At 32.1% G+C, this 26,233-nt stretch overlaps 6 protein-coding genes and 1 pseudogene across 9 annotated transcripts; 4 read left to right on the top strand and 3 right to left on the bottom strand.

The window, feature by feature from the left end:
- The first annotated feature begins 1,129 nt into the window (after nucleotides 1-1,129).
- STUB1 (STIP1 homology and U-box containing protein 1) lies at nucleotides 1,130-6,789 on the top strand. The gene is made up of 4 exons (XM_029318109.2): nucleotides 1,130-1,432; nucleotides 1,745-1,943; nucleotides 2,034-2,359; nucleotides 2,452-6,789. The coding sequence occupies exons 1-4, from the start codon at nucleotides 1,316-1,318 to the stop codon at nucleotides 2,692-2,694; spliced, it is 885 nt and encodes a 294-aa protein (XP_029173942.1). The 5' UTR covers nucleotides 1,130-1,315; the 3' UTR covers nucleotides 2,695-6,789.
- On the bottom strand, nucleotides 3,743-10,816 carry LOC146721159 (sodium-dependent neutral amino acid transporter B(0)AT3). Its single transcript, XM_085487365.1, is given in 15 exon segments — nucleotides 3,743-6,464; nucleotides 6,466-6,565; nucleotides 6,659-6,922; nucleotides 7,007-7,166; nucleotides 7,254-7,455; nucleotides 7,524-7,726; nucleotides 7,811-8,012; nucleotides 8,079-8,189; nucleotides 8,260-8,421; nucleotides 8,513-8,599; nucleotides 8,683-8,790; nucleotides 8,880-8,995; nucleotides 9,072-9,258; nucleotides 9,478-9,736; nucleotides 10,733-10,816. Coding segments are annotated over 14 exon segments (2,187 nt in total). The 5' UTR covers nucleotides 9,661-9,736; nucleotides 10,733-10,816; the 3' UTR covers nucleotides 3,743-6,362.
- A 451-nt stretch (nucleotides 10,817-11,267) lies between these two features.
- Nucleotides 11,268-12,534, bottom strand: LOC114942689 (uncharacterized). Its single transcript, XM_029318108.2, has 5 exons — nucleotides 12,353-12,534; nucleotides 12,138-12,273; nucleotides 11,861-12,018; nucleotides 11,665-11,777; nucleotides 11,268-11,388 (listed from the first exon to the last, which is right to left on the bottom strand). The coding sequence occupies exons 1-5, from the start codon at nucleotides 12,496-12,498 to the stop codon at nucleotides 11,342-11,344; spliced, it is 600 nt and encodes a 199-aa protein (XP_029173941.1). The 5' UTR covers nucleotides 12,499-12,534; the 3' UTR covers nucleotides 11,268-11,341.
- A 100-nt stretch (nucleotides 12,535-12,634) lies between these two features.
- Nucleotides 12,635-15,327, top strand: Atg3 (Autophagy-related protein 3). Of its 2 annotated transcripts, none has more exons than XM_085487368.1 (6): nucleotides 12,635-13,041; nucleotides 13,383-13,571; nucleotides 13,648-13,922; nucleotides 13,984-14,119; nucleotides 14,233-14,360; nucleotides 14,451-15,327. In XM_085487368.1, exons 1-6 carry the CDS (start codon nucleotides 12,970-12,972, stop codon nucleotides 14,611-14,613), a joined length of 963 nt encoding a protein of 320 aa, XP_085343494.1. In that variant the 5' UTR covers nucleotides 12,635-12,969; the 3' UTR covers nucleotides 14,614-15,327. The 2 variants fall into 2 exon arrangements, with proteins under 2 accessions (XP_085343494.1, XP_085343492.1); XM_085487366.1 differs by having other exon boundaries at nucleotides 13,648-13,893; nucleotides 13,973-14,119.
- A 707-nt stretch (nucleotides 15,328-16,034) lies between these two features.
- Nucleotides 16,035-18,780, top strand: LOC114942686 (phospholipase A1 member A-like). The gene is made up of 7 exons (XM_029318105.2): nucleotides 16,035-16,656; nucleotides 17,081-17,132; nucleotides 17,316-17,470; nucleotides 17,544-17,786; nucleotides 18,146-18,346; nucleotides 18,436-18,595; nucleotides 18,703-18,780. The coding sequence occupies exons 1-7, from the start codon at nucleotides 16,596-16,598 to the stop codon at nucleotides 18,773-18,775; spliced, it is 945 nt and encodes a 314-aa protein (XP_029173938.2). The 5' UTR covers nucleotides 16,035-16,595; the 3' UTR covers nucleotides 18,776-18,780.
- Nucleotides 18,781-19,594: 814 nt separating this feature from the next.
- LOC114942685 (4-vinylanisole receptor-like) lies at nucleotides 19,595-23,415 on the top strand (annotated as a pseudogene). The gene is made up of 5 exons (XR_014925766.1): nucleotides 19,595-19,950; nucleotides 20,201-20,591; nucleotides 20,663-20,867; nucleotides 20,981-21,136; nucleotides 21,234-23,415. The product of XR_014925766.1 is annotated as a 4-vinylanisole receptor-like (transcript).
- LOC114942687 (uncharacterized) lies at nucleotides 20,589-23,538 on the bottom strand. Of its 2 annotated transcripts, none has more exons than XM_029318106.2 (6): nucleotides 23,260-23,538; nucleotides 22,643-22,799; nucleotides 22,257-22,486; nucleotides 22,112-22,165; nucleotides 21,926-22,035; nucleotides 20,589-21,672 (listed from the first exon to the last, which is right to left on the bottom strand). In XM_029318106.2, exons 1-6 carry the CDS (start codon nucleotides 23,311-23,313, stop codon nucleotides 21,471-21,473), a joined length of 807 nt encoding a protein of 268 aa, XP_029173939.2. In that variant the 5' UTR covers nucleotides 23,314-23,538; the 3' UTR covers nucleotides 20,589-21,470. The 2 variants fall into 2 exon arrangements, with proteins under 2 accessions (XP_029173939.2, XP_085343469.1); XM_085487343.1 differs by having other exon boundaries at nucleotides 22,643-22,755; nucleotides 23,260-23,314.
- Between the last annotated feature and the right edge of the window lie 2,695 nt (nucleotides 23,539-26,233).

Below are 26,233 nucleotides of genomic sequence, written 5' to 3' on the forward strand. Positions count from 1 at the left end.
CAATTATTTCGCCAAAATTCATGCGCAATGATTAAGTAATCAATCTATAATGATTTGCATATATATAACAAGGATATAAGGTTTTTTATTTCCCTCGAAAAATTTGCGGTTAAGTGAATATAATATGAACTTTCCAGTCTCACATAACGCGTGAAAATAAATGCTCACGCAATAATTATACGCGGTAAAACATTTCCTTACTTACCAGGCATCGCCTATTTTGCCAAAATTCATGCACAATGTATAAACACAATAAATAAATACTATGAATTAATGTCTTGCACCGTGCGCTTGCCGAGATATTACTTGACGACGTTTCGCGCGCAAAAGATCTAAAGCACCTGTTTCTAAATTTATGTGCATCCAAGTTTGTCAATCTTTCTCGAGATGGCGCTGAAATTATATTCCCGTTCCAATGTTTTATTCTTTTTGACGGAATAAAATTTTTTTTTAATACAAAAAAACGCGTTGAATCGATCGAAGTTGATGACTCGATGAAAAAAAAACCGCGAGGTATTAAGTTTTTATTTCCCTCGAAATATTTGATCAAGTACAAATGAATATATAAACTTTTCGGTTTCATTTAACGCATGAGAAATAAATGATCACGCAATATGTAGCAATCAAATGTAGTAAAATATTTATTTACTCACCAGACATCTGTTTCGCCAAAATTCATGTATAGAATGATTAAATAAACAATCTACAACAATTTATGCATATGTATAACAAGGATGTAAGATTTTTTATTTTTCTCGAAAAATTTGCGGTTAAGTGAATATATAATATAAACTTTTTTTTCAATCTCGCAATAATGCATGAGAAATAAATGATCGCGCAATATATGCAGCAATCATATGCAGTAAAATATTTATTTACTCACTCAGGTATCGCCTACTTCGCCAAAATTCACGCACACTCTACAAACACAATAAATAAACCCTATGAATTAATATCTTGCACCTTGCGTTTGCCGAGGTATTACTTGACGATGTTTCGCGCGCAAAGATCTGTAGCAAAGTGTATAAAATTACACGTAGAAAGGTACGTGTATGTTCTAAAATTCGCAACCATGGTTCGTCGATCTTCCACCAGATGGCGCTGTAACAGCGAGCATTCCCGTCTAGACTCGCGTCGAGTCGATCAAAGTCGATGACTGTTGAAACAAAGATGAAGTATGTGGAAAATTTGGAAGCGTTCGTTTAGAGGTTAGACAGAGGCTGTCGCACTCGGTTTCTCGATCATTTTGACAACTTTCGTCACGAATAATTGATTCGATCGTGCATGCAGTGCGACGTGATCATCAGCCGCCATCATGAGTAAGATGTATTCGACGGCGAATCTGTCCGACAAGGAGCTGAAGGAACAGGGGAATCGTCTCTTCGACCTGCACAAGTACGAGGACGCAGCGAATTGCTATACGAAGGCGATTGTGAGTGACATTTGGGACTAAATATTGCTGCAATTCTAAATTAACATTTTAAATCATTGCGTTTACTCGGTTGTTTACTAGTTATATACGCAGCAAGTATTTTTTGTTTTGAATCATGTATCACATGTAATGTTTGTCAAATGGCAGTTTAATGCTGCTCCTAGCGTCCGAAGTTTGTACTAAAATTCAACAGAAATGAGGGAGATTTCGAAATCTAATCATATATTCTAATATGTGAATTTGTCATATCTTTGAGTAAAAAAAAGGATATTTTTACAACAAAGTAATCGTTTTTCTTTATTTTTCTTGCAGATAAAGAATCCAGATCAAGCATTGTATTTCACAAATCGAGCACTGTGTCACTTGAAATTAAAACAATGGGAATCCGTGTGCAAGGATTGCAGACGGGCTTTAGATATAGATCCTTGTTTGATGAAAGGTCACTTTTTCCTAGGCCTTGCTCTGCTGGAACTGGAACTCTTTGATGAAGCTGTAAAGCATTTGCAGAGAGGTACATAACAAAGCAGACACTTTTTTTCTTTACAAGGGTAAGAAAGAATAAATTTATAGTACAAAATTGTAAATATCTGAAACAATGTAGCTGTCGACTTGGCAAAGGAGCAAAAGCTGAATTATGGTGATGACATCACCAGTGTTCTACGACAGGCACGTAAACGTCGTTTTCAAGTGAGGGAAGAACAGAGGATTGCCCAAGACATCGAACTCCAGACTTATTTGAGTCAGCTGATTGTAGATGATACAAAGCGTAATTTAACAGCTCTACAAGAACAGGAGGCGACAAAGGATTCTGACACTGAAGCAAGTTCAACTGAACTTGCCAGGAGAAAAGAAGAGATTGAGGAAAAAAGAGACACTTGCATATCACGACTCAATGATCTTTTTGCCAAGGTCGATGAGAGGAGAAGGGTTTGTTTCTATTCAATTTCTGTTGCTTTTACAACAAATATTCGAATTAATTTTTATGATATTTTATGCTACATACAAATAAATTGTTGCAGAAAAGAGAAGTACCTGATTACTTATGTGGTAAAATCAGCTTCGAGATCTTGCAAGAACCAGTAATTACACCTAGTGGAATCACATATGAACGAAAGGATATTGAGGAGCATCTTCAACGGGTAGGTCATTTCGATCCAGTCACGCGTGTGCGTCTTACGCAAGATCAATTAATTCCAAACTTGGCGATGAAGGAAGTTGTCGACACCTTCCTGCAGGAAAACGAATGGGCCTTGCATTACTGATGTCAATATATAGTTTACTGCCATAGATTTAAGTTAAGAGGATGGCAATGGAAGAAAAGAATTCAATATTTGATAAAGAAATTTATAGATGAATATCTAAAGAAAAAAAATCTTAAGAGAATATAAAGTAGTAGAGTATATATATATATAGATTAAGTACATTGTTTTCTCGTTACAAAAAATAGTTTGCTTTGTTAGAAGATAGCGGCTTTGCTTCTGAAAATCGTTCTCCATCTTTTTATTAGAAGATTAGCAATTTATTCAGGAATTTATTTATTATTAGAACAAGGTAATATTTTTTTCTGTTTTACTTAGAAAAAAATTTTTTGCTATAAGTTTTTATTTTTACCAATGAAATGTTATATGTACAAAATAATAACATCAGTTGCAGAATAGCTTATCTTATTTGATTTTATTTTTTTATCATTATTTCTTATCCAGATAATGCTTTACAAGATTTATGAATAGTTCTTAAAAAGGGAACAAATCCTGGAAAGATAGCAGATTTTGAGAACTTTAAATAACAATTTTGTGACGAGAAAATGCTGTATCTTGTTATTGTTAAATATTTTTCTGAAATTGCCATATAAAAAGAAACGTGAAAGCTATTATTATTCGACACACAAATATACTAGTAAATAACTAATTAAAACAAAGATCTTATACAGGATAATTCTGTGAGAGTACCATATAATTAAAATTAGTTGCATATATTTTTATTTACTTTATAATCGGTAAATTTGATTTATAAAATAAAAATTTTGTTATAAGTTTTTTTTAAAGCTTTTTGAAAAAAATTTGAAACTGAAATTGCAGAGTTAAAAACTGAAAATTTTTTATTCAATTTTTAATGACACTAAAAACAAAATAAGCGTTTCATATCTAATTCTTGATTTATCCTACATAAAAAATTATTTATTTTTTACTACTAGAATTGTGTGCGCGCGTGTTTTTATTGCTTTCTTGTTTATACTGTATTATCGTTTATTTAAAAAAAAAATAGAGTTCTGATTCTGCATGAAGTATCAACAGTGAAGAGCAATCTAAATCCACTCAAGGTATTTATTTTAACATTCAACTGACAACAATATATTTATATATGTATATATATATATATGTACAGTTTTACGTATACGCAATATTATTGTATATATGTATCGCAATCGTCGCAATCGTATGTAATAATAACAATTATTACCGTCCGCCGTCGGTGTATTGTTTTGAGTTATTGCGCAAGCTACATCGACAATATATATATTATGGTTAACAAAAGTCCGATAAGATAGATTATTTTCTCTCTATAATCCCAATGATAACTGCAGCAGTCATCTGAAAATGACTCACTGTAACGTCTCTCCTTTTAATATTTTTGGTTTCCTTTTAATTCATCTTTATTCCAATTGGAGTAAATTTTAAAAATTGTCAATTATGTTTCAAAATTTTAGAGATATTTGTTAAAAGATTATCAATTGTTAATTGCAAAACCATACAGAGAGGAGAGTATTCATTAAAAGACAGTTAAAAGAAAGATAATTCCGAATTAAGATATAAAATGCATTTTGACTCCTAAAAGAGAGTTTTTTCTTTTGCCAATAGAGATCGAGTGAATATGCGAGATAGAAAACTAGTACATACATTATAACAAATGATATGATATTAAGATATGGTTTGTCTCTTATCATTAATTAACTAATGACAATTTCCGTCATTATTTAATTGATGATTCCTATTATTTAATTTAATTAGTCGCTTGCTTAACGATTGCTAATGCAATTATTTTTCTCTGCTTAGGCTTACTAATAGATAACTCGAGAAAACGAAATTCTACTATACTTATTGTCCACATTACATTTGTACGTTTTAGGCGAATACTCCACAACCGATTAGTCATTAATTCATTAACTCTCTGCACTAGAATGTTTTATTTCAACATGAAGTTATAAAATCTCATTAATTATCTAAACATTCAGTAAAATATGAGAAATTAAAATTTATATTGTCATTGTTACAAGAAATTTAACCGTGAAATTATAATAATGCTTGCTTTATAAATGAATATAATGATTGTTTATTTATTTATTAGTTTAACATGGAAAATTATTCAAAGTGCAAAGAGTTAAGAGTTTAAAATATCACTAGAAGATATCAGGCCATTTGAGTATTTTCGCAAAGGAGTGCGAACAGGAAGTTCCATGGAATATTCAAATTCGACCTAGTCCTGGCTTCTTTCATTGAAATATAATAGTTTACTTTTATATATATATACACTATAAGTGTATATATTACATATATATAATCTATTTTTTCATAATATACTTTGTCACAGGTCGACTTTGATGCATAACAGAGTTAAAATCAAAATAATAATTGACCTACGTGGAACTAATCGTTAATTGTTTAACCTACGTGGCCTGGATGATGATTATTTCTCCTCGCCCGACGAAACCAGTTTCATCGGGTCAAATTGCCTTTTCGTTATCCAGGCATCTTGAAATGCACACCGCATGCTGCGCAACGTTAATGTTATTGTCAAGCATAATTTAGTCCAATTATTTTATTGTCATTTTTAATTTTAGTCTTTTTATGCTAAATTCATTATTGTCACGTCATTAATCCGTATAATCAACCGTGGATTCCTGGATCCTTAGATCTTTGGGAGGATCTCATTTTCTCGAACAATTAATTTTATATACCTGTGAATTTTTAGATCTCTACAGATCCTTGTTTGTTTTTAAATACTTGATGGATACTTTTTTTATTTGTGTTGTTCCTGAATCTTTAAGTGCTTGATATCATTAAATCTTTAGATCCATCGATTCTCAAAGTATTTTCGAATCTTCAAATATCCATAGATCTAAGGACCCAAATACTTTGATCCAAGACTATCTACCTAGAATAATGTTTCGGGTACAGTCACCCAAGTCCACTGGACGGCTCCTACCGCTAATCTTAAATCTGATGTTATTCGCAATCGCTAAAGAGTAAATGTTTCATTGTTAACTTGTATAACAGGTAATTTTTCGCACGGAAAGATCACCTATCGTTTCCGTCCACACGATGCGCGATTGTGTCGTTTGCTCGAAAACGTATATATAGATTGTTGTTTAATATTCTTCATTATCTGCGAAGTTTCGAAAGCTATTTCGCATTGTTATAATGTCACTTAAATTCGAACAAAATTGTAAACGGTTACATCTTTCAGACGGAAATACATTCAAGAATGTTCTCAAAGAAATTTCCACTTACATCAATGTTATCGGATATTTAGATTCCAGAAAAAGCTTATCCTTTACAGATTTATTAAAGATTTAATTACAGATTTTAAAATACTATGAAAGGAAAGTTGAATTTGACATCTAATAAGTGTTAAATTTGACATCTAAGAACTTTTGATTGAAAGAAAATATTTTTTCTACTCGAATATATCTCCGTCTTTATATTATGAAGAAACAATTCCTACCGCCGAAGCTTTTATGTTAATTGACACAATAGACAAGATCCTACCACGCGGATGCGCTGACTACAATTCGACCAGGTTCACCAAAAATGGATTGCAGCCACTTTTGCTCAAGCAGCAAGCAGTCGAAGATGGTCGTCACAGAATAAAGTAAAGCGTTTCTCGAAGCGAGATCATCCACGGAAACGCGCGTCGCGATCAAAGATCGATCCTAGGTAAGATCCTCATCCTCATCGTCGCTACCCGGACCGCCCGTAGGACAGCATAGTCCTTCCGAACCGTCACTCCTGATGCAAAACAGCAGCGTCTCGGCCTGCCGTTACTTCGTGCGGGACAATTCCATGAAATTCTTTTAGATCCGCTGCAGGAAACCAGGCCTTTTCGTTGTCATCGATGATGAGGATTCCATAATATCTGGAAAAAAATAATCAAGGATTTGTCAGATGCGCATAAAACAAGATACATGATTTTTTCATAACTAATTTCATAATTGAGATCAATGCCAACCTGCATATAGCGACTGCGGGTATCCACAAGACGGAGGTGAGAATAAGAATGGCGATGAGAACTAGAGCCCAGACAGGCCACTCATGTCTCTCTGTGACGCCTTTACTCGACACCCAGGCCGGATAGCCGCTTCCTTCAAAAAATATCTCGACGAAGGACGCGATCAGGATGCTCAGCATCGCCAGTGGACTGAGATACTTCCAACATATCAACCAATAGAGACCCGGCCGATTGCCGGTCATCAGTTCGATATCGTCGGCAAATCTGAAATTATCGCAACGCATCGCATCGCAATACATACATCTCTAATCTGAAATCTTGAAGGCTCAAGAATGTTTCTACACTTACCTCTTCAAACCGTAGACATACGACACTCCTATACATTCGAAGAAAGCAATTATAAGCAACGGAAAGTTTCCGCTAAAGCTGTCGAACAGCACGAAGACATAACTACCAGCTCCATGAGCGAAGGCCATCGAGATCGTGCAGCACACCAAACAAATTGCACCTGCGTACGAAATCGAGTTTATTCTTATCCGTAACTTATTTTTTCAAATTAGAATTTCTTCTTATTTATCGCTGAAATTCAAATTACCTGTCAGAATTTCTTTTCTTAAATTTGGGAAGAGCTTCATATCAACGATACTGGTGACGACACCCTCCAGAGTACCAAATTGAGAATCGATTCCTAGTGTGAACAACATCAAAAAGAATAATACTGACCAGAATTGAGCGCCGGGAAACTGATTGATCGCTTCGGTGAAAATGATGAAAGCCAAACCTGTGCCTGCTGCCGACTGTAATTATAATTATCGTTATATGTAATTTACGCGACAATATAGACACCAAAAAGTTCACAACTTACATTATCTAACTCTTTTTCTAGATCGCACTCGGGTAGTTCTGGCATTATCAAGTTGCCCAGTGATCCGTTGCCGTTCGTGATGTTCAACAGGGTGCCGCTGATCGGAATATCCTCGGGTATCTTCTCGGCTTGGCCGAATATATTTATTAACGTGCTATTTCTTTCCGCTAAACATTGCTCATAAACCATGGTGGCCTTGAATCCTGTTGAAATTCATGATTATATTAAAAAATATTATAGATTAAAAAGAAGAAAATATTGGAGGAAAAGTTTGCCTATAATAGTACCTATAATCGAAAAGACGACGATTCCCGCGAACATAGAAGTGAAGCAATTCGTCAAACTGACCATGATTGCATCGCGATAACAATTATTGTTCACCGGATTGTACGAAGAAAACGCTATAAGACCACCGAAAGCTAGACCTAAGGAGAAGAAGATTTGGGTTCCAGCTTCTAACCAGACTACCGGGTCGGTCAACGTGTACCACTGGAATAGAGAAATAAATTGACTGTTATATAAAATAAGTGCGATTGAAGATTGTATGCAATGTACCTTTGGCGTGAAGAGATGCCGCAGACCGTCCGACATACCCGTCAGTGTTACGCCCCGGAAGAAGAAAATGATTAGAACGATGTACGGAAACGTAGCAGTTACGTACACAACCTGAGAGAGGCAGAATAATTAATTTGACGAAGAGGATGTATGTGAAATTAATATGATGACATTTAAATACCTTGCCCGAGGATGCGATACCCTTAATCATACACATGTAGACGAGGATCCAGGCAATGACAAGCGCCAAAGCGATTTTCCAATTGAACACTTCCGGCGTATTGATATCCTTGGATATCATCAGGGTGGTTCGATACCAGAAATACTGCGTCGGGCTGCTCGCCTATTGATCAATTCTCCATTTACGATGGCAAACTTAATGCGCGAACAATAAGATAATTTATATTGCATCATTCCATAAATTTTAACGTTACCAAACACTCGGGTTCAGGTGCGTAAGATCCATTATTTTGAAAGTATCTATTAGGACATTCTGCCCAAGGTAACTGCGACTGGAAACTCTTTAGACACAGATTTTAAAATTTTTATTTTAATGTTACAGATGAATGCGATGAAATAAAACGTCAATTATAGACTTTCTTACCTGAACGAAGTAGAAGAGGCACCAGGCGATAATGGTGTTGTAGTAAAGGGCCACGTTAAAGGAGACTACGGCGCTACTGATTCCAATACCGCCCATATACGGGGATACCTTTTCGAAACATTCGATAGAAAATTTCATCATCAAAAATTTCGACTTTTGGTATGATTGGTAAGTTATCGATTTTTTTCTCTATTCACCTGATTCCACACGCCAATGGCACCTTTTCTTAATCTTTGGCCGATTGCCAATTCCAGATAAAATATAGGAATACCCTCAATGGCCAGCATCACGAAATAAGGAATTAGAAAAGCACCTGGTGGACATTAGAAAGCATGCTTACAATTGCACTAGAGAGCATCTAAATAAACTTAAGAGAAGTTTCAACGTACCTCCGCCGTTCTTCTGGGCCAGATAAGGAAACCGCCATACGTTTCCAAGGCCCACTGCATATCCTACGGTCGCCAGGAGAAATGTGAGTTTGCTATCCCAATTTTCACGCTCGTCTTCACCCGCTTCCGGCCGAAAAATCGCTTTGCCTTCGTTGTTGCCGGGGCCTGGACCGTTTCCTGTTTTGCTCTATTAAAATCACACAATTGTCAATACATTATTATCCTAAAACTTTTCTTGTTCCAATTTATTGTAATTATATAACAGTATGGTTTTTATTATATATATATATATATATATATATTTTCCAGTTTTATGATTTTAAATTCCAAGATAACGTTAACAGGACAAGGAACAAAGACCAAATTCATGGTGTCCTGTAAAAGTGAATGAAATAGGCTGAGGTACCTTGTTAGGACTGGTATCTTCGAAGGCCGCATTGGTGGCCCCGTAATTGGCAGTGGCGACGTTCTTTCGATTTTCCACCATTAATCTACCACGCATCTCTTTCATTTCGAGCTTATCGATGCTTTTTTGAGGCTTGAGATCGCGGGAGCTTTGCCGGCGGACGAGATGAGCCGTATTCGCCATATCTTTTCCGTTTTCGTTTTAATCCTTTTCAAATCCGGTTCTTTCTGATCAGACAAAAAGATTTAGATGCTCCATCCTGGAAAAAGAATTTAAAAGATTAGAATGATTAAATATATGAAGATGAAGTATAAGGCACAAAAGCACGCGAAGCAAAATGGTTGATAAATTGCACAATGAAACACTTGTAATCGTTTTCAAAAATAAAAGATATTGTGAGATGAAATATTTTGAAAAAGTTAATATTAAATTAATATAACGTAATTCATATCTATTATTTAATCTATAATATATATATAAACATATGTTAATATGAAAAATTTATATTAAATTTAATTATTACGCTCTCTCTCCCCGAAAAATTCGCTTAGCTCATTGTTGAATTGATCGTTTTCATTTTTTATTATTCACTTATTACGCACACAACTGTTTACGTCATATGTACATGCGACAGCTTCTGAGATTCGATACATATACTCGTATGTATATGTGTGTGCATGTATATATATATATATATATATATATATATATATATATATATATATATTTAAGTATATATTATCTCACACAGGTGTCCATTACACTTTCATAATGATATATTTTCTAGGTATACACGTGTCCTTTTTACAGTAAAGAAAAATTTATGTACATATCTCTTTACATATGTATATAAAAAAAAATCGATTGAAAACTTAACTGGAAATTGATTTTTACTTTGACGTAGATGCACGGGTTCTCGCTGGGGGATACGGATGCGAATCTCATGAAATTTTATACGCGATCGTGCGAGAGAGAAGATTCATTTTTTTAATTAAAATAAATACATAGAGCTTCGATGGATATGAAAAAAGCTGTCCGTTTTAATCGAACGAATATATATGTACGCCCTAGCGCGTACGAGAGTATTTCACTTCATTGTACGGAATTTGCGATTGACACAGAAAGCCCGGATTCCTTGATTTAAGTGCGACAGCTCTAGAAAGTGTCCGTCGACGAAGGGGAGAGATGCCCGAAAAGATGCGGTCGTTCATCGCGCTTCAGCCGCGAACAGAAACCGATGTAGCGAAATCCTTACCGACCTGCCGGGACCAAAGGAGGAAACGCGCGAGGACCTTGTCCGCGGTCGAAGAGCGGTTCGCCACTGGTGACACCCCAGTGTTAGGTGCTGGTGATAGTAACTTTTGAAATCACGGTATTTCAAGAGAATCAATAGCTGGCGCCGGCGCCCCAAACTCCTCTCTTTCGGCAACTCGATTCTCTTGCGAAATCACGTGCGAGTCCTTTTGCTTTTCGAAAGAAAAAAGAAAACGAACGGTAGATTATGATTTAACGTTATCTTGGAATTTAAAGGATTTTATCAAAAAACTTTGTAAAATATATAAAAAAAATTATACTCTTACATAGAGATGCAATAAATTGCAACGAAAAGAGAATGTTTTAGGATAATAATGTATTGATAATTGTGTGTGTGATTTTAATTTAAGAAAAATTAAAATATTCAGTAATATAAATTTTCATTATCTTCTATATATGGAATAATTAATGGGCTTGTTTTTTGTAAAAAAATATTTATTATAAAAATAATCCTATACAAAGTATGTATCATAAACACCATAAGAATGTAAAATATTCTTCTTTAACTTTTTATGCTTCTCTACAGTTTTATTCATATATTTTTGTTTTCTTAACGAAGAGTCTCCTTAGCTAGGAATTTCGTAAAAGCAAGTATCTCTGAAACATATACAATCTTTATTAAGACTTTCTGCATGTTATATTTAAATAATTGGAATGGAATGTTTAAGCAAAAAACGGAATTATACTAACGATCGAATAAACTAATATATTCTACTCATTCTATTATTGTTATAAGTATTAGTAGTAAGTATAAGTAATAACAAGAGTGAAAATTATAATAGTAGATTAAAAATGCAGCTGCTTATTTATACATTTCAATCATATCTCGAACATATATTTAATAACTGTAGGATGCAAAAAAGATATATTTACTTTGTATATTCTTCCTCTCGCGCTGTTCTTCTACAAAGGAAGACATTAAATTATCAATGGTCTCTTCCGTTTTATAATCGATCGATTTCATGCGATCCTTTATACGAAGATACCTAATGTTCGTGCAAAATTAGTAAATTATACTGAACTGATTAAAGAAGCACTAATTATATTCTAAAATATCAAGTATATGTACATGTTATGATAAAATTGGAAACCTTCCACGGCCCATTGTAGAAGCAAATTGAGCGTTGGTCGATAAGCCGTTCCTTTAATTAATTCTTGCATCGTTTCATCCTTTAAAGATACTTGACTCCTGGCATTTTCCAAATTGATCAAATGATTCTTCAAATCCTTAAAAAAATTAAATTTGAAGTTCATGTTCTATTGTATTAAATTATATATTTTTATTTAATTTTATTTCTATTTATTTTTATTTAATTATATTATAAATTATAGATAAATATATATACTTGATTGGCGTCATTAAATTGCTTCAAGATATCAGAAAGAAGCGCAATTTCATCTTCGAGGCCCATAAGGATTTTAAATATCAATCTTTCCCGCGTTTCTTCATCCATACTATTCTCCGTCTCACTTGTGTTGACGCTGCAACAATCGCGTCATCTCTCATTAAATCTGCGATAAAATGGTCAATAAACGACAAATTTATTCATCATTTACTCACTTCGTAACATGTCGAAATTGTTCGGCTTGATTAGCGAGAGCCACGAGCGGCCTTTGGGCTTTCCCCGATAATTCTTTCCATCTGTCATCCAGTCTCTCTAACCGTGCAAAATATCGAACAAGACACGCGTGAAGTGTCTGTGACATTTCGAGGTTGGGTTAGTAGACGGAAGATCTGCCAACTCGTTTAGTTTATTTAATGTCAAGGGACGTATTTATTTTGACTGTTGGTAACACTGTTTCACCGCGGATAAATTCGCGAGCATCGATTACCCATCTATGTTGTTATACACTATGGTTATCCGGTGGTCATCTGTCACATCGACGAGGTTGCGTGCAACAACTCTGTGTAAATCGATTCGGCGAGTTGAAAAACCAGCAGGTGACACGATTTGGCAGTTGAAAAAGGATCCTCGTTTCGGACCAAAATGACAGGACATCTCTGAACTTGAACGATATCGTCGTCTCTTTCTCTCTCTTCTCTCTCTCTCTCTCTCTCTCTCTCTCTCTCTCTCTCTCTCTCTCTCTCTCTCTTCTCTCTCGTCATCTACCAACCACGTGTAGGGGTTATCTTTCTCTAATATTCTCGCGAACGCAACGGACACGTAGTCGTCAATAATGCAAAGTGTAATAAATTCGGTGAAAGGCACCGCTTTGGGCGTTGCCGAATATTTGACACCCGTGCTGAAGGTAATTTTCAGGATGTTTTTAAACTCTTAATGTTTTTATTTTCTTTAATATTTTTTTCCTCACGGGATATCAGCAATTTATCGGAGTCGATTAGATATTTTGGTCAGAGTGATAAAAACAACAAACAAAAAATACGGAATAATTTTCTTGTCGAAAACCAGGCAATTAATAGAGATTTATTATATATTTTCTATCTTTATCTTTATCCTCATCAATAAATACTACAATTCATTAGATATTTTTTATATGAAATTGTCTGGGATTTTATTTTCATCAATAAATACTACAATTTATTAGATATTTTTTATTTTATTTTTTATATGAAATTGTCTGATTTTAAGGAGAGCAAATTCCGAGAGACAGGTGTCTTAACACCAGAGGAATTTGTAGCAGCTGGGGACCATTTAGTGCATCATTGTCCAACATGGCAATGGGCTACTGGTGATGAAGATAGGGCAAAATCCTATTTACCAAAGGGCAAGCAATTCCTGCTTACTCGTAACGTTCCTTGCACACGTCGGTGTAAACAAGTAATGTCACGACTGAAAGTATAATGTACAATTTATTTTTTTACATATAATAATATTATTTACTTTTTATTCATAGATGGAATATAGCAACGAGCAAGAATGTATTATAGAAGCAGACGATCCTGAAGGTGGGTGGGTAGATACTCATCATTACGCTACTAGTGTTGCTGGCCTGGATGAGAGAGTAACGGAAATGTCTTTGGAGGAGACATTGGAGGAGCCATCTCGAACCCATGACAATGCAGATGAAGACGAGGACGATGAGGATGCCGCTGATATGGATGCTTTTGAAATTAGTGGAATGCTAGATGAACAGGATAAGGTAAAGGATAAATTTGTAGAGAAAGAACTGTTTTCTAAAATCTTTTTCTAAAATTAAACAACTTTATTGTAGCACACAGGCGACGGAAAGTACCAAGAAAGTTGGTCAAGAGAAGCAAGACTCATTTACAGAGGGAGAAATTATTCGTACTCGCACTTATGATTTGTACATTACATATGATAAATACTATCAAACGCCTAGATTATGGTTATTCGGATATAATGAGGTAAAATGCGCGTATTTATTTTCATTCCCAATTCTTTTAAATCTTTGAATTATTGCTTTGTAGATCTATTATACTATTTATTATATCATTTATTGCTTTTGACTGCACTATAGAACCGAAAACCACTTAATGTAGAAGAGATGTACGAAGATGTTAGTCAAGACCATGCTAAAAAGACAGTTACAATGGAAACTCATCCGCATATACCTGGTCCTCCTATGGCTTCTGTTCATCCTTGCAGGTAAAATATAAAAAGGGAGGAAAGAATAAAAAAAAAGTTGGTCCAAATTTATTCAATCTTAATGAATTGAACGATTCATTATTTAAACAGGCATGCAGAGGTGATGAAAAAAATCATGGAGACTGTAATGGAAGGTGGTGGAGAATTAGGAGTGCATATGTATCTCATAATATTTCTAAAGTTTGTTCAATCTGTCATACCAACAATCGAATACGACTATACGCAAAATTTTATGCTAAACGCAGTTGGTTAAATGTATCACACTAGTATTAAATTACATACATTACAATTGTGATTAATATAAATCGCTTGCAAACTATATTTAGTGGATACGCGGGATATATATGTATATCGATGTTTACTACGCTTTTCATCGTAAATGCGAAGATCGTAAGGATATTCGAAATTATAAGGATTTAAGAATGTGCAATTAAGACTTCATTCCACTTGATGATTGTAATGTTTTTTTTTTATGAACAATGAAATGATATTACAAGCATTGCGATTACCAAATGGAACGTGGCCTAAATGTATCTTGAATTTGGGGATCCAAAAAGAAGTCGTGATTATAAATCTAAAAAATCTAAATATCCTATGTAAACATCCACTCCCGAAAATCCAAAAATATTACATTGCACGGATCTCAAACGTCGTTGAGCATTTAAGGTGATCCGTTTATATATTTGTTAATTTTAAGTAAACGGACCGCAAGACTTTTTTTACATTGCAAAATACTGAATTATGAAAATATTATTTACAACCGTTAGACAATAAGTAAAAAAATAAAAGCTACACTGAAGGCAACGAAGAATTCAATATAGAAAGAAATATAAAAGTAATTACCTATTTCATATATGTTAATAAAATTAAGCTAATTGTTAGCTTATTATTTACAAAAAACAAGCTTAACTATTTATCAAATTCAATTATAGTTAATTATTACGAAAATAAATTGGAATTTAACGAATACTATTCCTATATGTGACCGATTTATTAGCGAAATTATATCATTCGAAATAACGACTTGCACAAACGCGTGCGAAATAAAAGCGATTAAAATTCAATCTAAATTTCAGTTGCGTGATTTGTTTCCTCGCGTATCAGAGATACACATAATTACTTGCAGTTTGATAATTCGTGACATTCCCATAAATTTATCAGTACATAAATTAACATGAATACAATTGAATTAGTCACTAAGACACTATTATAGAATTTTACCAGATTTTACATGGTATTCTGTCGCACTCATTATTTTACGAGCAATTAGTAGAAATTTACTAAAAAATACCATTTTCTAATGTCTCGTCCTTTTTAACATTGATTTACATATTGTTAATGCATATAATGACATTTTACAATATCTTTGAATCTCTCATTTAAAGTTATCTTCTTAAAATATCTCGGTAAAAGTTAAGCAGCAAATTAAACAATAATATGCAAAATATGTTATGATAAATAAGTAATTGAGCAATTTTTGCTTGCAGAATAATTAAAGTTCTTTTTGCTAGCAGTATATTTATTTCAGGCTTGTCAGACTAAATATTATAGACACAAAATTTATATATTTATATATACACTTACATAACAAATTTTATATATACATATATATTTATATACTATATATATTTCTTTCATATATATGTATACATATACACGTGTATATGTTCTGTGTATATCCTTGATATACCGAGATATTTTAAAGAGTTATTTATGTTTTAAAAACTTTATTATCATGCACATTTGCAACATTTGCATTTTTGAACTCGTCAGAACAATATGTCGTAATATATATATGAGGAGTAACTTTAAAAATTCATTTGCTTAAAAATTATTGTGACGCGACATTGTATTTTATGACTATTTCTAATTATTTACTGTATTAACACAAGTGTTGTTTCGTTTGTGTGTGTATATCTGTTCATTCTATAATAATTATTTAGTTATAATCGCGCGATTTCTTTCGAACGTGTACGCGATATTTTCGCCTTGTACGTTTAGCGCATTAAACTCTCCATCAGGAAGGGTAATCGTATCTCTTTGCTGCTCGACACACGCGTTACTCTTGCACAAGAAAAGCTGTCGGGGCGATATTGAATAACCGGATGTCTCGTAAATCTAAGGACGCATATATTAACGACTTTTAACTCTTTATATTGCCGTACGCAGGACAAATCGAAAGCTCGGAGACCAAAAGTTTTTTATTCGACGAAAGAACGTATTCTTAGAGTTGCAATGATGATCTATAGTTTTCAACAATTTGTCATTATCTTTACAATATACGTAGCTGTAATTGGTAAATATATTTAATTTAGTTTATAAATTTATTTAATATAGAAAATACTATAATACTATTATTAGATGTATTAAATAATGTCATATTGAACTCTTTTCTTTGATGATATATGTATATTTGGAGAATTTTTTATTATGCATTTTCTCTTGTTCTTGTTTAAATTGTTCTTTATGTATAGCATTTTTCAGAAATAGGTGGTTTTGGAAATTTATATCCCATTATATATATATATAAATTTTCAAAACCACCTATTTCTGAAAAATACTATACATAAAGAACAATTTAAACAAGAACAAGAGGAAATGCATAATAAAAAATGCTCCAAATATACATATATCATCAAAGAAAAGAGTTCAATATGACTGATATATATATAAAATGCGACATAAAAAAATTGACATAAAATATAAATTCTCTTTCATAGGTGGAAAATCTAACAGAGATCTTGAGAGCATTTTTCTGCGTAATTACGTTGGGTATTTATATTTATACCGTCGATCATTCTTATCATATATTTTCATCGTCTTGACATTAAATTCCAATCCTAGATAATTGAATTCTTACAACGATATCAATTCTTCTTTTTCGATACAAGATAAAATCGCTATAAATCTCTAAAAATTCACTTTTATATCAATGCAAATATTTATTTTATTCAGAACTACTATGAATGAATACGTCGATTATTCTCTAAAGAATACCGATAAACTTCTATCTCATCGAGTATTCAAATACAGCAATAAGCCAACAGTACTGTATATTCATGGCTTTACGGAACATTTAGAAAAAGAGAGCGTACAAACAGTATTGCAAGGTATATTTCAACGGCGAATAGTTACTTTAAAAAGTATTGTATTTATTAATTATATTTCTTTTTCTTTTCTCAGCTTACTTAAAACGAAATGACCACAACATCATCGGAGTGGATTATGGTAAACTGGTGAGCGAGTCGTACATGAAAGCTGTGATAAACGCTCCTCGTGTTGCAACCGTTCTCGCGAAGACTCTTAATAAGATGGTAGATTCGGGCTTTGATTCGGAAAAGTTACACATCGTAGCACATTCTTTGGGCAGCCAAGTCGCTGGCTATATCGGCAGAAACGTCAGTTTTCAGATTCCTCGGATTACAGGTAAAATTCATCAATTTTTTAATTTTAATTTTATATCGTGATTTTAATGCAATATTAATATATGATGTTTTTAAATAATATTTGGAAACATGTTGATAATTCATATAAATTTGCAATAAAGAATTTAAAAAAAATCTGATGAATATAATAAAATTATAGTGTATATATTAATGTTTAGATAAAATAAATATAAGAATTTGATTCTTTTTTTGAAGTTATAAATAAATAGATATATTAAAAAAATAAAATTCATAAATTTGAAAATGCTATTTTAAAATCTTAATATTCAAATACTAAGTATTGAATTAGAGCAGTGCGCGGTATGAAAAAATACTTAAATAAAGAGCTTCTTGTTACAGGATTGGATCCTGCCGGTCCTTTTTTCAATTTTCTTCAGCCTTGTCTCACATCCTCCGATGCTCGTTTCGTAGATATCATACACACAGATAGTAGATTTTACGGTATTACTAAGAGCATAGGCACAGTGGACTTTTTCCCAAACGGAGGTCGCCGTATACAGCCGGGCTGTCCGTTAAATGTTACGTTCAACACTAAAGAAGGCATATTCATTTAAATATATAATTAAATATATAACTTGAACATCAATTATAATTATACCTCATACACATTTGAATTGTTGTCATTTCAGATTTTTGCAGTCATCATCGTTCCTGGAGATTTTATGCCGAGTCTCTGATCGATGAATCGGCCTTCATGGGCGTGGAATGTCCATCGTTATTTCATTTTTCTTCTGGCGAATGTATTAATAACACACGAGTCATCATGGGATACGGCACTCCGAGTAATGCGTTAGTAAAAAAATTTAAGTTTTAAAAAAGGAAATACTTCAAAAACTTAAGCAAAGTTTTTTTTCATACGCAATGCTTATCTTTCCTCCTTTGTTTTCTTTTTATAGACAAAGAAATGTTTATTTAGTGACGACTAGTCAGAGTCCTTTTGGTTTGCACGAGAAAGGAATTCATCCGTAATAGTTAAGTTGACTATATACAATTAAATTGCAATATTGAAAGGAATATGCCGCACAAGATCTAGAATAGTGAACAAGTAAACCCTCATACTAATAAAAGAAAAAAAATAAATATAGTGCATCGTCCTCTGCGACGCACGTACTCTACATCATAGCATATTAATGACATTACATTCATCATAGTATATTAATGAACAATTGAGCGCAATGAGTCTTATTTCTTTTATGCGGCTAATTATTGCTGTATTATTCTACAATTTTCTTCCGTCACATACAATAATGGTCTTTCTATTAATTCAATTTTTATTTCCGACACAATTGTTACATTACTAGGTACACAATTCTCGTAATTAAAATTTAATTTTTCTTTTTTTTACAGAAAATTGATTATCAATTTGAGAAATTTAAGTATAGATTCAAAAATAAAAAAATATATATCGTTCTTTATTGTTCAAGACTCGTAAATCAATCTATATCGATCGCGACAACGAAATACAGTATTTATGCTATAACGTTTATTTTTAAAGGCTGATGATAAGGTGGAACTATATACGACTCTAATAGCATAAATGGTCTTTACAGTATTATGATGTCTCAATTGCAACGATTAGTAAAACTTATTTATGCATGAATTATCTAGAATATAAGTCGAGGTAATTCTTTGTGCGAGAGAATAGGGAAGCGATATAATATAAAATGATTCGAAGAAATAAAAGCTGCAATAAAATAGCTTCTTCGGAACATTGTCTAGCAAAAGGCATTTTTATCGAGACCTTTTATAGACCTTGAAGTATTTCCTCTAGACTTTTAAACGAGAACAATGCACACTCTTTCCTTATCGTTCGCTCTCTTGACGTACACCGGTTATTGGCGACCCGTCAAACTGACCCTCACCAAATATTGGGCATACAATGTTTATTCCGTCATAATGATTTTTCTTCTCTACTCATTTACGTTTTGCGGTTTGGTCGATTGTTTCATGATCGAGGATCTTGAGACCTTCATCGAAAAATTCTCGCTGTTTTTGTCGGTGCTCGGCGTCAGCTGCAAAGTATTGAACCTGGTGCTACGTCGGGACGAGATTATCGGTCTCACTGATATGCTGCTGACGGACATTTGTGTACCCAGAGACAATCACGAGATGAATATCCAACGGAAATTCGATCATAATGCCAAGTGCGTAATTATGAAGTTTAACTTTGTAAAATTTGAATTTATATGTATTGTAATTATCTTTGAAATATTTTTATGCAAGACAAAGATCTCGAAGAGCTGAAAAAATGAAAAAATTAAAGATTCATAAATCAAATCTAAACCCTTGAATATCAAATGCTTATTAACTCTTACAATTCTTATGTAGATTTTAAAATGTAATAATCTCTATTTAAATATGCCATCATTTTTCATAGACCTTGTTTTTTTTCAGAATAATTACTATCTACTGCGAGATATTGAACGAGTCGGCCGTCTTCTTCGCCACGATTGCTCAATTACGGCACTTTGCCAAAACCAGGACTTTACCGCTCTCCGACTGGGTGCCTTACGATATCTCGTCGACTGCTATCTATTGGGCTACTGTACTGCACCAAACTATTGGACTGATAGTCTGTGCGAACGCCAGCGTCGCTCACGAGACTCTCATCTCCGGCTTTATGATTCAGACTTGTGCTCAGCTGGACATACTATGTCATCGCGCTCGCATATTGCCGGATTTGCTACGAGAGGTTCGAAAATCCAGCACTTTCGAAAGAGGCTTTGAAGGCGCGAGAACAGAGACTCGTCCGCGAGTTTGTCCATCATCATCGCTACGTGTATAGGTAAGGAGTTGTTAGAGTTTATTTAGAAGAAGAACAAAGAACGTAAGTATTGAATAATCGCAATTTGGCAGATTCGCGGAACGCATCAATGCGGTATTCACGCTGATGATCCTCCTACAATTTTCCATAAGTTCGACAGTACTTTGTCTTAGTATCTATAAAATGTCGAAGAAGAGCTTACTGAGCTTCGAGTTCGCATGGAGTTTGTCGTATCTCGGTTGCATGCTTATGCAGATCTATTTGTACTGCTGGTTCGGCAACGAAGTGACACTGAAGGTCGAATGTGATAAAAAATTTTTAAGCTATTAAATATATTATCTTTTTTGATTAATTTTGGACTTTTATATGAAGTCGTTATTTAAGCAGTCTATTAATTTTTAAACACGCAGAGTACTGAAATCGGCAATGCCGTTTATGAGATGGATTGGCCGATGCTTCCTGTTGATTTAATGAAGACTCTTTTGTTGATAATCACACGATCTAAGAAACCGATAAAGATAACTAGTGGCTACATAATTACTTTATCCAATGAATCTTTTATGAAGGTAAAAGAGAGATGACGTTACAATATTAATAATATTGCAAACATTTTTAATAATTTTGACATAATTGTATCGATTTATTGTTTTCATTCTTTTTCAGATCATCAGAATTTCCTATTCAGCATATAATGTCCTACAAAGCTCTTAATATTTTTGAGAGCAATTATTCTCTTATCGATTGTAAGCCGTAATTAAACTCTAAGCGACAGCCAACTAATTATTTCCATGATCAGAAAATCGCTCAAAAATATCTGCATACTATAAAATATTTTTTTAACTATATAATCTTATATGCATCTTTTGCGCAATTTGAGGATGAAATGTTCTCTAAAGCTAATTATATTCGTGTTCTGACATCTTCGTCGTCGGTATTTAACTCAACGTGGCAACAACAACTCGCAGGAAAGCGGAAATAATCGCGGATGATCTTACCGCCGTCGGAAATAGCTGACAACTCGCGATAAATATATTTCTGTCTGCATGTTGTGATGTACCCCTCAGCAAAGCCGTCAATCAACCTGCATTTAGTATTTTCATCCCTGAAAATAGAATATATTACGTCATTTTTTATTAACGTTCTGTCTTACTTTCATCTTACTGACAAACTATTTTATACTCATTACATAACTCTCTGATTTGTCTGACGGAAAATGGGCTATATTTTATTCTCTAATTATTTATATTAGACATGTTGAATATACATATATATATACTTACATATACATATATATTATATATCAGAAGTATTGAAAAAGTGTCGAATATAACTTTTTTTAATTGCATAACACTTACATGCAAGTTTCGATTCGCACACCTTGATAAAAATTCGACTGGTTTGATTGAAGAATGTAGCGCCATTCGTTCTTTGAGTTTTGGCCTGCCATTGGATGAATTACTCGTTCCTAGAAATTTATATCGTTTTTAAAAAATTTAACTAACAAGCATTAAGAATTAATTATAATTTAAAGTTAATTTTACCAGAGAGACACAAAGCCGATCTTCGTTGGTGTCTGTTCGCGGTGCAATTTCTAACTATTGATGCGGAAAAAAATTTTTTTAATTTTATACGAGAGTTTTGCTAATTAATTACAAGAATAAATCATAATTTTATCGATTTACTAACAACATCCTCGTTTGCATAATGCAATAAACTGGCATTCCTCACGAGTGCTTGATGCACAAATGTTGCGGGATAATTCGGGACATCTTCGCAAAAGGTTTGCATCTTGTGATCGCAATTTGCCTGTGACAATGAATCGATCATATCATCTATGTAACTATCATCGTCATTTCGCAATTGCAGCCCATCATTCGGAAATACAAAACTACTATCGAAGATCGTACGCTTGTCATCTAGAAAGCCATAAAAAAATTAACAAAAATATTACGTTTTAGGGAAAGATTACAAGAAAAGTCAGATGCATCTAAATTATGAAAATCGTAAATAATGAATCGTATGCCAAATGTAAATTGTTCCAAATAATTTTGTTTTGTAATATTTAACATTACCTTTCAAACGCGAATTTGTTTCTGTTTTTATATTATGATCGTAATTCGATTCTTCGGAGGTTTTCATCGGAAATCTCACTCGCTCGTTATTAATATTCTCATCATAATACTGTCTGTAAAAATCGTACCTATTATGAAAACGAGCCTCGAGAACAATCTGAAATGAATGAAATGTGCTTTATTTTTTATTTTATTTCAATTCAACCAAATTTAATCCTACTTATTCTTTATCAATACAATATCTCGACAATAATCTTGATTGATAAGTTCAAAAATTATACTTTATTTTCTAGGAAAAGAATAATTGATTATATATAATTTATCTTGAATAAATCGAGATATTCGATTACATATCTGCGGGATTGATTTTTCGACTACTTATCTGATTGCGCCAGTTTTATTTATATTACGTTAAATATTATGTTTTTATTTAATTTATGAAATATTTAATATTATATTTAATAATATTATTTAATATTTTATTATTGTATATTTATCTATATTATATTTTATTATTTTACTTAATATTATTAAACATGAATGTGTAATATAAACTACGTGTTTAAATTCTGATTTCTTAAATCTTTGATTAAAATAATTTAAAATATCAAACATACCGGTAAGATGAGGACCTCCGCCAAAAATACGGTTGCAAATTTGTTCAGCACCATTTCGTTCTAATTGTTTTATTTTCTTCTCTCTTTAATTCACGATGTAACACAATGTAAAATTGCAAAACGAATAGAAATAAACTGTGCAAAATATTAACACTACACTAATGCAAAGAACATGGCCTATTCAACTTATTGTTAGTAGACTAAATAAGTAGCTTTCTTCTGGACTACTTAAACTGATTTGGATACATGACGACTTCCGATTGTAGGCTGATGTCGGTTTTCTCTTATCAGCCGCATATTATCTGTTTCCGACCACTTATCTGGAATCATCAAATCGCGTCAGAAATTAGTCGTTTGCATTTTTTTTTACAATAAAATTATATATAGCTAGTAGAAAAAGAAATAAATTATACGCATATAATTAACTATATAGGAGAAATTAAAGAAAAAACTACACATTCTTTGAAATTTAATGCTAAAAATTGAAGAATTAAAAAGAATTAATTTAACTTCGTCAAATTATAAAATTTATATTTTCGATAAACGGTATTAGTTCAAAATAATTGAATTTTTTTATTTACATTTTTCAATCTTATCTTCTTTATCGTTATTATCTCTTGTTTCCATATATGATTGAACGGTAAAATTTATTCCATAACTTTTAACATTTTTTATATTTTTTAGTTTATAATTTTTTTATATATCAATTTTTTCGACATTATACAGTTAAGATTTACTACGATCTATTTTTAAAGAATTTAAAATAAAATCAATAATATATACACAGATTATTGTATAAAAATTAATTGATGAAAATAAAAAATGAAAGAATTAAAATTTTAAGAATTAATATTAACTGCTACGAAAATTGCTGATAATTTATCTAAGTTATACATGCTTTATGTGTAAGTCCAAGAATCCAGATATAATATTGTACATACTATATTTAACTAATGTTGCATATCACGTACATCGTGGTCAGCAAATGTGGTCAGGATTTGCGTATAAACCGCGGACAAGGAAACTTGATGACAAAAATATCCTCTTACACAGGATAAATTTTACATTAACTAAGATTATCTACTAATTTTATCTTTGGTTTTCTAAATTTTACTTTATTTCTGCAAAAATTGTCATTATTTTAATTCATAAAATTAAAAAAATTTTACCTTATATTATTATGTTTTAGGACAAAAAATGTATATATACTTATTAAATGATAAGATTTTGAAAACTATAAACGAATTCTTGAATTTCAAACTTTTGCATCTTTTTAGGAAGAAAAATATTATACAACTTTATTCTTGCAAAAAACATGTTTTCAATTTTTTATCCATGAAATTTAAATTTCTAATTCTTATATATACATGTGTATTTTTTGAATAAGTGATGAAATTTTTCTTCGAATTTGCATTTTTTGTGTTACCATTTTTTGATTACAGTTTTAATTTTTTACTCTAATGTTGCTGAGGAAGTTATTTTATTAAGCGATTTTCCCGTGTAAGATCGGTCTTCAATAATTTCGTGTTACACGTTATGTGTCATTTGTCATCTCTTTAATTTTTAAACTTCTGCTTTAGTACATGCAGCGACATCTGACAACATTTGACAGAGACAACGCGCATGTTGATAAAAAAATGTCGAAATAGAAATCGCGTTTATCAGGTGTCGATAATGCAGAAAGATTTCCTTGTTGACTTGTTGACAGGAAAAAGTGACAATCACATGTCTGTAGCACAGATTAATAGACAGATCGCCAAAGGTCTGGATGAAGGAGAGACCAGCATTTCTCACTGATTTCAGCGCCATATTGTAGTAGTGGTCAATGCAGTAACTATTAATACGTTCCCAAGATAAGAGCGTCTCATGCTCATGAACTCGTCCGGCGGCATGTACGAGATTTATCTTTTCGTAGCGTTCGCGTATTTCGGAAAGGACAGAATTTTATGATGTTATAAATAAATAAATAAATAAAATATTAACCTGACCTATTATAATTATTTTTTAATAAATGTTTCATTATTATTATCATCTAAGTCTAAGTCGTTTAATTAATTTTTAGTTTTTTAATAATTAATTTAATTTATTCTAATCATTTCAATATGTGAAAAATACTAATACGTATACGTTTTATAATGAATTAATATATTTCGAGAGTCGAATTATATATTTTTAATAATATAAAAGTGTTCAAAAATTATATTTGACTTTTAATTTTAATTATTTTAGCAAAGAGTTCCGAAATCTCTTACACACATAATAGGGATTTTGTTCATCCATATAATTCGCAATTAAGTATATATGTTAATTATTAATTTTAATAAAATACAAAATTAAAATTAAAGGTCAAATATAATTTTTGAACATAAATATATTTAATTTGTTATAAAACGTATACCCGTGATAGTATTTTTCTCGTACAAAAATAACTAGAATAAATTAAATTACTCATAAAAAAATAAAAAAATAATTAAATAATTTATATTTTATATGATAATAATAAAACATTTTATAAAAAAAACAGATTCAATAAATATAAGTATACATATAACATGTACTTATATTTATTGAATCTGTTTTTTAATAAAATGTTTTATAAGCTTAGAAAACTTGACTTCGACGTAACTAGCAAATTTTATTTAATTATTTCACGACGGTTTGACGTAATAAAATGTTTTATTATTATTATATAAAATATAAGTTTAAATTCTTTAATTAATTTTTAATCTTTTATGATTAATTTAATTTACTCTAATTATTTTCGTACGAGAAAAATACTATCATGGGTATACGTTTTATAATTAATTTAATATATTTGTGTTTAAAAATTATATTTGACCTTTAATTTTAATTTTTATTTTATTAAAATTAATAATTAACATATATACTAAATTGCGAATATATGGATGAAAAAAATCCCCATTATGTGTGTAAGAGATTTCGAAACTCTTTGCTAAAAAATAATTAAAATTAA

Source organism: Nylanderia fulva, unplaced genomic scaffold, assembly GCF_048542155.1.
Source record: "Nylanderia fulva isolate GAGA-0341 unplaced genomic scaffold, ASM4854215v1 Scaffold54, whole genome shotgun sequence".
NCBI lineage: Eukaryota > Metazoa > Arthropoda > Insecta > Hymenoptera > Formicidae > Nylanderia > Nylanderia fulva.